The sequence below is a fragment of the Fulmarus glacialis genome, unplaced genomic scaffold (genome assembly GCF_000690835.1).
Source record: "Fulmarus glacialis isolate BGI_N327 unplaced genomic scaffold, ASM69083v1 scaffold38991, whole genome shotgun sequence".
Classification (NCBI taxonomy): Eukaryota; Metazoa; Chordata; class Aves; order Procellariiformes; family Procellariidae; genus Fulmarus; species Fulmarus glacialis.
This window is the reverse complement of record NW_009191632.1, coordinates 111,789-125,375: the sequence shown is the minus strand read 5'-3', so window position 1 is coordinate 125,375 and position 13,587 is coordinate 111,789. Positions and strand designations below refer to the sequence as shown.

At 37.1% G+C, this 13,587-nt stretch overlaps 1 protein-coding gene across 1 annotated transcript in view; it reads left to right on the top strand.

Annotated features, from left to right (window-relative positions):
- Nucleotides 1-785: 785 nt before the first annotated feature.
- The window catches only part of LTBP1 (latent transforming growth factor beta binding protein 1), a 97,129-nt gene continuing 84,327 nt past the window's right edge, over nucleotides 786-13,587 (top strand). Inside the window, exons 1-2 of the mRNA XM_009586772.1 lie at nucleotides 786-969; nucleotides 6,593-6,664. Coding sequence (XP_009585067.1) covers nucleotides 786-969; nucleotides 6,593-6,664 — 256 coding nt within the window. The remainder of the gene's footprint in view (nucleotides 970-6,592; nucleotides 6,665-13,587) is intronic.

The window sequence follows — 13,587 nt, the reverse complement described above, 5'->3', positions numbered from 1 at the left end:
TTATGCACTTCCATTTTATACCTAATTGATGGGCTGAGGTGTATTTTTGTCTGCATCTCAGAAATACATTTAAGCTTTCTTTACCACGCAAAATGGAAGGAAATTGCAAAACTCAAGAACATAACTAAGTATTTTGTAAGATTCTGAAAATTAGTATTCTTACTAATAAAAAGCATAAAGAATATTCTTGGTGAGAAGAAAAAAAGGAATATTGACCTCAGAAATTATTGCAAGATTAATTTAAATATTTGTATGGAGAAAGACACTTGTTTGGAATAACACAGACATCACTAACTTCAGTTTCAGTCATCTTATCTGTGTTACCTTCTTTAGTATCTGGACAGCATGATAATTTGGCAATTTTCCGTAAGTGGTCATAAACATTAAACGTAAGTTGGCAGGAAGTTGAGGCTTTTTAATGGGGAATAACATTATAGAAATCACAGTCAAACCTTTCGTCTTTCTTTAAGAGACTAATTAGAAACATATTTGAGATAATTTATATAGCTTTTGAAAAAGTGGACGAGCACATTTTTATGAGGAAAACTCTAGGGAATAGGTGCCAATGGCGAGTTACTACCTTGGAAATACACTCACTCATTCCTATGACATACTGTTCTCTTCTGTTTCTTTCTCCTTCTTTTTAAGTTGACACAGGGCAAGATAATAATGTCACCTAATTTGCTCATGCCTGTGTAGAGAGCCATTGCAATGCATAGGCACTATTTAAGTTCAGCTAAGAGCTCCAGTGAATCTTCAGTGTCTCAGCAAGACATTGACCCAAGATGACTGAAAAAGAAGATTGTACTAGAAGTGAGCATCATGTACTGTCATTAACCAGAGTATTCTTTACCTGCCTATTCCAGTGTGGCAAAGCACTTCCTGGCCTTTCCAAGCAAGAAGACTGCTGTGGAACCGTGGGTACTTCCTGGGGTTTTAACAAATGCCAGAAATGTCCCAAGAAGCCGTGTAAGTGCTATTTTGTTGTTATTCTCTGGATCAGTTTATGGCGCTTTTTTCCCCCTCAAGTAGTATTTTTCCTTTTTTTTTTTTTTTTTTAAAAAAAAAAAAAAAAGGAACCTAGTAGAAAGAATATGCTATGATTTGATTAGGGACAGGTTGCAGAAACTGGAATTCTGCATGCCAGCAGAGTTACAATATGCAGGCACTCAGTGCAGCCAGCAAAGTTAACATCGTTGTGTTTTTCATCCCTTCCTCCTCCTTTAAATCAGCGATGCACTGTTGCGTTTGCTCAGTGCAGGAAGGATAATGACAATCATCTTGCCTCTTCCAAGTGGAAGGGCCTCTTTTTTTTTTTTTTTTTTTTTAAGTTTGCACAGAAATGTTAAATTATGGAGGCGCCAGTTACTACTTGGAGAGAATGCACTGACCTCTTGGGACTGCAGATGAACTTTCAAGTTTGAAGCCAAAGTTTTCCAGGCTCTAAATTGTCAGCTACGTTTTTTTTGCTCTGTTTTTGAAATATCTTCCTCAACAATTAGGCAACAACAAAGACTTTCTTCAGTCTTCTGTTACGATTGACATCATATTACAATGAGGAAGAAATTTCAAATTATTTACATGATAGGTGAAGCTAGCCTCTTAAACTTTTTGTGAATGACGTTGTTCAGGAATAGTAATACTCCTCTGTCATGTCATATTTTCATCACTAAATGAAAGATGAGGAAAGATAATGTAATATCTGTTTTGCAGATGGAGTGGACTTGCATTTAGTGGGCCAAAAATAGTGCAAGGAGTTGCAGTCATTCTTATCTAGGTCTTCTAGGCCCCTGTTATTCGTACAGATAGCAACGCTGGAAACATCTTCAGTGTTTGATTTTTTTGGAAGCATATTTTTGCCCGCAAATCTTAACGTGGACATAAATACAATTCCAGCAGAAAATCTACTGTTACTCCTACTTCTCTGACTCCTCCTTCCACGGGAGAGTCTGATTTAAATTTATACTGACTCAGTCTGATCTGCTAGTTTATGAAGCATTTAAATTTTGTGTTTTGGAGTATGTTTGTCTTCTGATTTGCTTCCAAAAGAGAGCCTCCTTGGGGTCTTTGAGGTCCATAGTTAATAAAAGACTCAGGTATCTAAATTTTTATTCCTGTAGTACATAAATACAGTTTCTAACAGAGGCATGCATTCTGTATTGGTATATGAATTGTGAAATGTGTCCTGATTTTGTAACAATTTATTTATAGCTTTCTCCAAAGAAGTGGCAATTTAACTTCAACTGAAAGTTTTGTTCATCAGAAGCATGTGGGCATAGATATAGGTGTGCCATGGGAAAATCACAAAAGCCTGAAATGTGCTTCAACCAAAAACTGGTTGGAACTGGTAATACAAATTTTTGATGCCTGGTTTGAAGGGAAGCCCATGTGCTAGTTCTTCATACCTTAGGTAAAACACTGGTCGTCTCAGCCTGGAATCCACAACAGACAACGTGTTGATGAGGCAGCTGCTTAATGCCAACATGCTCGGCATGATGTTAAGAGGAAGCAAACAGGGAAACACTAGGACAAACCATGTCTGAAATCCTGGTATCCAGATGCTTCCTAGGTGGGTGCAGAGAAGTGCCTGAACTCACCCTAAAACCTCTCCTGAAGGGAAGTCCACCACCCTTTTTTCAAAGCACTGAGTAAGAAATATTTTTTGAAATGCTAATGAGATGAGCACTGTCCTTTATAATAAAAGCTTAATTGCTCAAGATGGGGCAATTCATTGTGTCTGCCAAAAGAATTTCTAATCTGCATTTTATACCTATGAGGAGATGCCCTAACCCGTAAAATATAGAAACAATTCTTGGAACAGGACTGGGAACTCAGTCTCTTTCCCAGTGTCCTTAATTACTTATGGTATGAGTCATGCTCACTCCTGCTTTCTGGCTTAATCTGGAATTCTTTTTTTGAGTGTAACTGTATGATTTCAAGAGGAGACAGAGAATGTTGCCACTTGGAATAACCCAGTCCTTGTGATTAAAGGATTCCTGGAAAGTAAGGGTTTGTGTCTCCTAGACATAATGGCATACATTTCTCATCTTTCTAGGTGGGAGCTCTCACTGTATAGTAGTGTTTTAAGAAGGGAAGAGGAGATGGGTGCACTGTCTGTTTTCTCCAGATTAAAATACAGTGTTATCTATCACTACATTATATCAAGAGTATGATTTGGTAGGTGTATGCTTCAGAAATATTCACTGAATCTGTCAGGAAGAGGTATATGTAATTTTTTCGTCTAGATTTGATTTAGGAATAAGTTAAGCATGATGCTATTCAATCATGCCATGACTTACGGCAATTCTGCATGGGTGCAAATGGTGAATTTTCAGATTTCTAAGAACTTAAGGTGATAAATTTGGAGTGTTGCAGGAGTTTAAGTTTTATAGATGTTAAATTTGAACTTAGGCACACAACTTGTTTTGGATCTGGGCCTAAGTGTCCTTTGGGCATAGGTGTCAAATTAAGCCTCATGTCAGTGTCAAAGTATTATGCTTCCATAGAGCAAACAATTTCCAAAGATAAATATAAATTTATTATAAGATTTAATGAAAGTGTGGAGTGCCTGCTTAAGGATTTATATTTCATCAAGTTTGGGTTTTTTTTTTTTGGTACAATAATAAGAATGTTTCAGTGGTAAAAAGAGTATGCATATATATTTATATATGTGTATATATGATATTGGATGGAAAAACTTGGGAGTCAAGTAAACTATTAGTAAGTTATCAGTTAAGTGGTGTCCATAGTAGTGTCTCAGCAGGCAAAGCTAGTCCCACATTAGTCCTATGTCATTTTGACCTGTTCTGATACTTCTCTAAATTGGTATTATCCTTTTTATTGTAGATGTTTTGGAAGCAAACAGACTTCCTTTTGGTTTTATGCTTCATAAAATTCATTTAAGATTGACCTGGTTTTACAATAATATGTAATCAGGTTGCATTTAATGTGATCTTCTGCAAAACCCACTTCAGCAAAATATTTAAGCGTATACTTCAGTCTCATTAGCAGGCACTTTTCTTCTCTCTTCAGTCAACCACTTAAGGATGTACTTAAGTTTGCATGTGTCTTGTTTCCATGGACTTAAATAGGGCTTTGTCACTTTGTAAAGATGTACTTACGTATTTTGGGTAATAGCCACTGCTCTGTCAGGGCTTCTGTCTTGTTGCAAAGTCAAGTGCCTTGGCCTGAGACAGCTCCCATGTCTGTAAGTTTATGGGTTATTCAGTATTACTGAAAAATAGAAGAAGAAATTTTGGAACAGATCTCCATTTTTGAGGGCTTTTACTGAAGACAACTTTTAAGACAAAGTGCATTTCTGTGTTACATGGGGAATGTTATGATTGTTCAGGCTTCTTGCTAACAGTTAATAATTACAAACAAGATGTCCAAATGAGTAAAGGCTAAGTAATGTAGGACTCCATCCAGCTCCCACATGGATCACTAGCCATCACTGAATAAGCTCCTTACTCTACTGCAACCTGCTTACATTGTTGCTCTTTGTAGAAGGAAGAAAACAGCTGCTAGTAAGCTGCTATTTCCTGTTCAGTGTGGGAGTAGGAGGATGAGGAGGGAGGGAGAGGTTGAAATCTCTGACCTCACTCCACCACTGCACTTTCTAAAGCAGCTGAGTCACCCTGGAAGGGAAAATGCGTTGCAGCACTGGCCTGGCATAGCTTATGGGCTGGTCTCCATCCACAACTTGAAGAGCTCTGCTCTTCCTCTTGTTTTCCTCCTAGGAAAATTAGGCTGTACTGCAGGGTACCATTCCTGCACACAAAAAGTTAGAGAGACTCTCTTGATTTTAGTGTGAATTGAATCAGATCTGTAATGGCAAACACAGGTAAGTTAGGACATAGTCAGTGCAATTACGAATCTGACTCTGCCAACATGAGCATTAGGAGTTTCACTAACATTTTTGGGGACCAGGAATAGGCTAATGCATTGCGCTTTTGAAAATCTCACCTTAAATTTCAACTGTTTTTAATATTAACATTGTGAAAAGATTGGAGCTACCTTGAAAATAAATGTGTAGCTGCCACATTTTTGGTGAGAGATGAAATTTTCAAATTCTAATTTGTGTTAAAATGGTTGTAGTCAATGTAAAGATGGAATAGTATATGTTCAAAACTGTAAGAACATTGTTGCTGTATTTTGACCTGTACTATTTTTGTGTTTTAACCATTTTATCACTTTAAGCAATCTCTAAGGAGAATCTTAATGTTCTAATTAAGCAATTATTTTAAATAATTCACAGCAACTTGAAATAAAACTATGTCACTCCAGAAGCTGCTCAAGATCATCACTTAAATTTTTCCAAAGAATAGGAAAAGCATTAGAACTAATGAAAATAATTTTTTTTTTCTTTTTTTTTCCCACCCTTATAGCCAACCAGTTACCAGTTTTAAAATAAGCTGCAGGGATAAATGTGCAATTCAGGCATTATATGTGAAGTGAAGCCAATTGAAAACATTATCTCTCTCAGTTGTTCTGTCTTACTTGACAGTTTATATACAGTAAAGATGGAAAGTAATGTGTTTGGTTTTTGGTGGTTTGTTTTTTTTTTGCCTGCTGAAAATTTAGAACACTTTTAAAGGAAAACAAAAGATCTGACCAAATGTAAGGTATCTCTGTTGTAGCATTCGAATTATGAAAAACTCTCTTGACTCTTATTAAAGGCACTTGTGTGATCATAGTGCCAAAAGTTTAGTCCTGTATGTTTAATAAAGTATTGGGCTTTGCCAAGAGGTTAGCTTTTAGTGCATAACCATACAAAGAAGTTACTGCTCTCATTTATGATGTTATAACAGTTTAAGAATCAATAAACAGTTTTCTGTAGTCTCAAAGGCAACCTTAAATGGAGGAAAGAAACAATAAATAGAAATAAAAATCTAGTTAACAGAACACTTTCTATTTTGGCAAAATTGAACTCAGTCTGTATAACTCAACTGTTGTGTATAACACAACTCAGTGTTGTTATGCCCTTGACAGTTTACACCGATCAGTCAATAAGTCACAGTCTTCTAAAATTCAGCAACTTTGTTAGGTAAATCACAAATGTGCTTTCTTCTTCTTTTCTTCATTTGCTTCTATTTCCTATGTATTTCAAATATTTTTTAATTCATTGTGGCACAAGAAATGGTACCCAACAATTTGGCTTAACACTGAAGATACTTTGCTTTCTAAAGCTGCTTTCAGTTTTAAAACCATTGAGTTTCCATCATGAATCTTCAACTTTATCTTTTCCCAACATGATATTTATAGCTGGTTTGGGAAAGTAATTATTTAAATATTTGAGAACAAGTAGGATGAAAGATAATTTCCTGATTTCAAAGATTTCTTTTTTTGGAAAAAAATACAAATTTGACTGGATAACTGAAGACTTAAGTGGTATACATGTGGAAATAGATGGAATTAAGATTATCTGTACAACCTTCAATTTTAATTTCTTGACCTTTTATGCTTAACCATACATCGTAAAAAACTTATAATGATTTTTTTTTTTTATAGTTACATAATAATTTTGCTGTCAGGGTCTCTAAATAAGCATATAAATCAGCAGTATTTAACTGACATAATTTTTTTTCTTCAGCTTACCATGGATACAGTCCTATGATGGAATGCCCACAAGGCTACAAGAGGATCAATGCTACATTTTGTCAAGGTACGATAGTGCCCACAATTGTTTGTGTTTATTTAGACTACCAGTTTTCTGTGACAGGTTCTTTGATATTTATGACTTAGATGAATGGATCCAGTCCATTGATTTGTGTTTGGGAAAAAATGTTGAGGCTACTTTTAACTCTTCGCAAATATTGGCAACTCCATAGAGTGGTTTTTTTTGCTCTGGGGCAAAAAACTTTTAAAACTTTTATGTATACTTTCATTTTCTTTGATGATGTATAAAGATGACTTCATAAGGATTCATTTACTTTGTTTTTCAGTAGAAACACATTGTTCTGTTAGTTCTTTTGCTAAACAGTGTACCTGCAGACTTAATCAGTTAAGTCAGGTGAAACTAGCAATAGAGAATAATTTCTATAATCATGGAAGTATAGAGTAACCAGAGAACAATTCTTTTGGACTTAAGAGGTTAGGCACAACAGTACTGAGAACAGCCAGCTAATGTCGCTGGCAAGTGGAAATGAAAAACCATGCGTACCTGGCTGCCATGTAAAGCAGTGACCCACGTACTTCAAGAATGTGCGTAGTGCAGGTGAGGATGTATGGAGTTAGATACTGCATAAGTACTGTTACTCCAAGATTATGCCCTATATCTCCTGGCTGTAAGCACAGAAGTTATCAAAACATACAGGGTTGTGTGATGTGCATGATCATGCAGCTCCACAGAAAGGCTTGGGGCGTTTAGATTCTCCTGGCCTATGGCGTCTCTATCTGACGAAGCTGAACAGATGACCATAGACATATGCTCATTCTTTCTGTGTATCTTGGAGTATTGAACAGAGGTGCCAGATGAGGATGTAGGAAAAAGCTTAATTACTTGTCCAAGTTGCTTGGCACAGCTCAAGTGAACAAGAGAAAGAAGCTCTGCAAAGTTGGGAGCAATCCTGCAGCGGTGCTCTGGAGAGAGATTTGGGAAGGAAGGGAAGAATGAGTTCAAGTGAGGCTGACACTGACCTGTGGTCAGGTTTTTTAGTCATTGTTGACACTGCAAGGCTAAAAGAGGTACCAACAAATAGTAGTGGTGGTGGAGAGAAGGAGAAAATGAAAGAATAGTTGGCGTTAGAGGATATATATAGGCACTTTGGAGATAAAATTAATTTTATTTAACTGAAAACTTTCAGTTAGCATGTAGATGAAGGAACATGCACAGCCAGCCACATAAAGAAATTTTACCAACCAAAAAAATACAGTTTATAGAGCACTAAATAGAAACATCCTGCTGCTTCCACTGCTGAGGGAGATGCGAGCTGTTATCTGAAAGTATAGGCACTTGAGCTGATCTGCTGCTCGGTTCTCTACCTAGTGGTTTACAGGCTTGCAGGGTAGGGACATTTGGAGGATTGTGAGAGGAAATTGAGTTCGGTCAAAATAGTAAAAAACTAAATGGAGGAGAGCTGCAAATTGCATCTCAAGAGCCTGTTCCCTGATCTGCAGTGAAAGACTGTAGAGTCCTCTTAATAAATAAAAGGGATGGGGAGATGTTGGTGGCAACTTATGGGGATTGCAAAGTGAAAAGGTGAAGGAGGCGAGTGTAAGGCATAGATGGGCCACCATTTCACACCTCAGATTAAACACGTAGGTTGTGCATATATTTCAGTAAGATGTTTCCAGCCATTTTGAAAGAGATTGTCTTATTCCGCATGTTAGTTACGAGGTTTTTCAGAGTCTGCAAAAGGAGGATTTCTAACTTTGAGCACAGAAAGTGTCTGGAAGATGCCATGGTGCATTAGTACCATCATGCATCCCTCTGAACATGGTCCAGGAGAGACAGGAGTTTCTGGTGTCTCCAGTAGCTGTGTGCAAACCCCACTGTATGCACAAAGGTTTCCTAGACAGCAGCAACCCAGCAGGCATTTAAAGGCGAGTAGGGCATTCAGTTTTTTTCAAGGGGTTGTTCCTAGGTGTTGGCAAACCTTATTTCATGGAAACTAAGATCCTTAATCAGGGGCTACAGACAGTTAAAAAATGGTCTGGTGCTTGTGAAGGTTGCCAGAAGTAGGTCAGGAGGTGTTTTGCTGAGCAGTGACTGGCTGATAGAGAGGGAGAACATATGTCTCTGGGTAGGAGCTTAAGAGGGAGCTAAGTCCTGCTGTGGTAGTGTGCAGAAATCGATCCATGCCTGGTAGGCTAGTCATTGTTTGTTGTACTGAGTTTTGATAGTTTTTCCCCCGACACATTTTTGTACTATATAACTAATACTGCAAGAAATACGAGGCTTTAAATAGTTTGTTTTATTACTGCTATCATTATCCCAGAAGAGAGAGCACTGTAGACTCTAAATATAACTTGTAGTTGATACATGGAAACTTATAACCTAGAGTTTAATCAGACAATGGGAGTCAGATTATCCCACCAGGAAGTAAACTGTTGATGAATTGAGGATGGGGCAATGTCTTAACTTTCTAGAGAAGACAGAAGTGGTGACTGCTGCAGGTTCCTCATATTGCCTTATCGAGGCTTGGGTGGCTTCTCCGTAATTTACTCACCAGCACACTCCAAAAAGGAGGTACAAATAAGGAAGGAACTGAGAGAAGGAATAACCATGAAACAAAGCCAGGATGAAATTGAGTCCTACTGAAGTGAGTAACAAGACTACCATTTTCTTTCAGAGGATCAGGATTTTGACCTCTGTTTGAATGGTCATCAGGAAAGCTAGCTTCATATGTGAAAGCTGCTGGCAGGGTGTATTTCAATTCTGAAATGGTCATTAGCATGTCCTTCTCAATGGGTCAGGCAAAAGTGTCCTGTTTGTGTTTATCTGGATCAGACGTGCTTTTCTAGAAGAGAAGAGGACAGGACTGAGGAAGAAATGAAGAAACAGCTGTCCATATCACAAACATGGAGCGAAGCAACAGCAATAGCTGTGAAGAGAAAACTGTTTAAGCTGCTGGCGGGGGAGTATTCGTATTCTTGTAATAATCCTTACAATGAAACTGGAAAGGAGTGGCACAGCATGTCCATATGCAAGTATACATTTTAATTAGATTATTCTTTGCTGAAAGGTTGTGCATGCTGTGTCCATGCTCAGAAAGGGCCAGCATTGCCAGACCAAATAGTAATGGGGATATATTTCTGAATCCCTGCCTGCAGCTAAAAGAGATCACTGTTTTCACCTAGATATTGTCCAACTTTCACTGCCTTTGAAAACTCAGGCCTAAAAGCCTAATTAACCTTTTGTTCTACATTGTTTTTGCAGTCAAAAGCCTCCTTGGTTTACAAAGCCTATGTAGTATTAGTGTGATTAATAACCGGGTCCTGATTTTTTTCCTTTCAAGTGAGTGAACTAATGTAATGAAACATTCTTCTCTCTAATGTGTACGTAGGACAACAAAGAACCATCTGTGGGTATGCTAATTCGAACAGTTTAGTGTAATTGCTGTCAAGAAAGCCCCCCCCCCCCCCTCAGTAATTATCTTTTCAATGGGATGATTTATTGCATGTACACACATGGATGCCCTAAGGCTGATATTAAAGCCAAAATGCAGCATATCAGAGTTGCAACTTCTTTGTCAGAATCCACATGCAATGCTAATTTCTGGTTTCCTGTTTAGAATTATACTTACTGTTTCCTCCTTCTGCTAATGGTTTTCTTGGAAAACTGAAATAGAATGAAAAAAACAGCTGGTGAAAAGGTTGAGTTCCTTTTTCAGGAAACTAACATACTGCCAATAGAGCACTTTAAAAGTCTTATCTTGAAGAACTGGAAAAATACCTGAACACTTGTTGGTTTTCGATGAAGTAAAAAGTTGTGCATGGAAGTTCTTGAAAAGTCCCCATATGCCTAAAATCAAATATATATGAGCTTGAAGAAACTAGTGCTTGTATGTTGATGGATCAAATTCTGTAATCATGTGCTCTGGGGACTCAAAGTTTATTTTAAACCACGATGAAGCTTTTTTCACTTAGAATATACCTTAGAAGGTACATTCTGCCATCCTACATTTGTCCCTAAAATACAGTAATAAATTTGTTTTCTCTGCATGTTGTATATATATTTTATTACTTTTAAGTAATAAAAGAGCTTTGCTTCAAAAGAAATGCTATTTAATGTTACTTAGCTACTAAGTTAACAACCTTCTTTCAAATAAGTTCTTTTATGATGATCATACTGAGAAATAAGTATATCTACAGAAACTGGGCTGGGTTGCTGTTTGGACATTGATCATGTGTTTGAAAAGTGTGGCTCTGCAAACTTGCGTTCCAGTAAATTCCATGCAGAAGTACAAAACGAGTTGGATTGATTTCTCCTGCTCCAACTCTGTTAGATCAGAAGAAATCAGTGGGTCATTTCTTAGAATAAGCAACTGTTTTTTCTGTGATTTTTAAAAATATATGTTGCAATAGTTTCATTAGCAACCAAACTTTGTTGTTTGTTTCTTTTACCCCTTGTTGTTCTCGCTAATCAGGTTATTATTGAAACAATCAACTATAACAGAGGTAGTAAAATCTGGATATTATATTTTTCTTAGAACTGAGGATATTAATAGTGGTTAACAATATAGCTATAGCAGAAACAGCTGGAACAGTATTTTCAGTGTTGTTAGTAGGTATAGTTGTAATTGATTTTCATAAAAAGAATAAAAACTGATGCCTGCATATTGGGCCAGTCAGATGGCACTCCCAGTGAAGCCTAGCGTATATCTACCAGAATGAGTCAAATTTTCACAAATGAAACATAAGTTATATATCTTCCAGTCTTAATTTGCAACATCAGGTATTGTGCATATTAAAGCACTTACTGCATGAAAACATCTGTCAAGGTAGATATTACTAAATAACATTTAATGACTGACCACTAGGCCATTTCTAATTAAGAAGTTGCTCAGTACTTTGACAAATTCTAATTAGTATATAATTGATCTAGAAGGCTGGCTTTGCTTAAGTGCAGTGAAGTGTCTTAAGTGTGTGCGGTTCTTATTGAAAGGCAAGTTGCTCGCTTTGCATTAAAAGGAGATAAACGTTTTCTGTTAAGTTTTATTACTTAGTCATTTAAACGAAGTCAGTCAGTTTTTGAAAAGCATAGAAATCTGATTTTGGAGCTAAGTGCAGAAGTCCCCCTTCAGAAATTTACCTTTCCATGGTGCTTAGGCCTGGACTCAGCTGTGGGCTGCTGATGTTGATATTGCTTGTGTCCTCCAGCACCAGGCACTTGGGACAGAGGGGATGAGAAAGGCTGCAATACTTTCTAGCTGCAAGTTTATTCTGAATATTTCAGTGCAGCTACCAGGGCTGTGGTGGTCTGACTAGGCTTTCTGCTTCTACAAGTTCTCTTTCTTGGTCCAATTTTCATAAGAACCTTCTGGATATGATGACTGTCCTAGCTGGAGGCTGTTACATATTTAGTTTTTATGCCTTGTCATCTGTGTCATGTGTTGTCTTAAAAATTGTGAAATTGTAAGTTGTTTTCTTCTGTTTATGCATGTAATGTGACTTTGAGAATCTGAATTTTCATTGTCTTTTGAGACAGATTTATTCATGTTATCAAAAATCACCTACCAAATGTGTAACATAGAAACCACATTGTATACAAATGAGATCTATTGTTTCAAAAGAGGGATTATTATTGTAATTAATACTAAATCACTTCTTAGTGTTCTTCAGCCTTGTTTATGAAAATTTTAAATGTCTTTTAGTTAGTTCAACATAATACAGTAAAAAAAAACCAAACCCTGATCCAATTTTGATAGTTCACACTATCATTTCAAAGTTCTCACTGCTCTTGAAAAGAAATTTGACTGCATTCTTTACATGAATGGTAGCAATGATTTCTTTCAAAAAACAAATTAAAGACTATTTTTGTTTACATTTGCATTGTTCGAAATTCTTGTAGTAACCCCTGACTTTTTTGAACTCATAGACTGTTTTCCTTGAGCAAAAATACTTTCCTTAAAATGAATAGATAGATTTAAATAACATACTGTCAGAAGATTGCGGCTTTGATCAGAACACATTAATAAACATGTACATTCAGTTCTAGAATGTTATTTTTAGGTTAAATGTTTAAATGTGGTTAAATGCTCCAAGCTGTGATGATTTTGATGAGCATAAATTCAATGCGTTAAGCATGGAGATGAAAGAATCAATTTCATTTTATAGGAGTGTTTCAAATTCCAGTATGTCTGTGACCAAATATGGGCCTCACTCGCTATCTGAAAAGGCTAGAGAGTGGACTTGCTCCATGTGTCCAAATGAGCTACAAGGCTGAATGGAGAGAAGACAGCTTTACACCATCTTAGTGTTTCCTGCAATTCTGCATTAGGCCAGCTGGGCTTGGGTGGTCTGAAGAGCTGTTATAATGGTTAACACAGCCAAAACACAGTGAACTTCTTTTAAATACTCTTCCAGCTGGAGGCTGCCAAAGGGAAACACTACAGGGCTGATATTCCAACCGTCAGCTTTTGTAGGTTAGTCTGTAGCGGAACAGCTCTCTGCTGATCAACTAGTCCTTCCGCACCACTTTGGTTGGCTATAGCGGGCATTAAGCTCTTCAGGTTGTGTTAATGTGTAGAAGACCAGTAGGCTGTGAAGCATTTTCATATTTGCTTGCTGAGGAATCTAAAGTATTTCAGTAAATGGGCAGATTAAGGGAGATTACGGTAGCTTTATGATGCACCCAGTAAATCACTCAGCATGTTTTACAGTAACCAAGCAAAGCATATTCTTTCAGCAGTAAGTGACAGGTACAGATCTCGTTATAAGTAGGCATAGGAATTTTTCCTAGGATTGGATGTTTACACTTGGCATGGTTTATTATCCTTGGAGAAAGGATACTCAGGCTATGTTATGGTGTCATTAATCCTGGAATAAAACTGAAATTATTCACTTCCTGAGTGTGATTGAATAGGGCATGCCGTTGCTCAAGGCAAGGTAGGAGAACGTTGCATGTATGCAATGTAGGTTTCC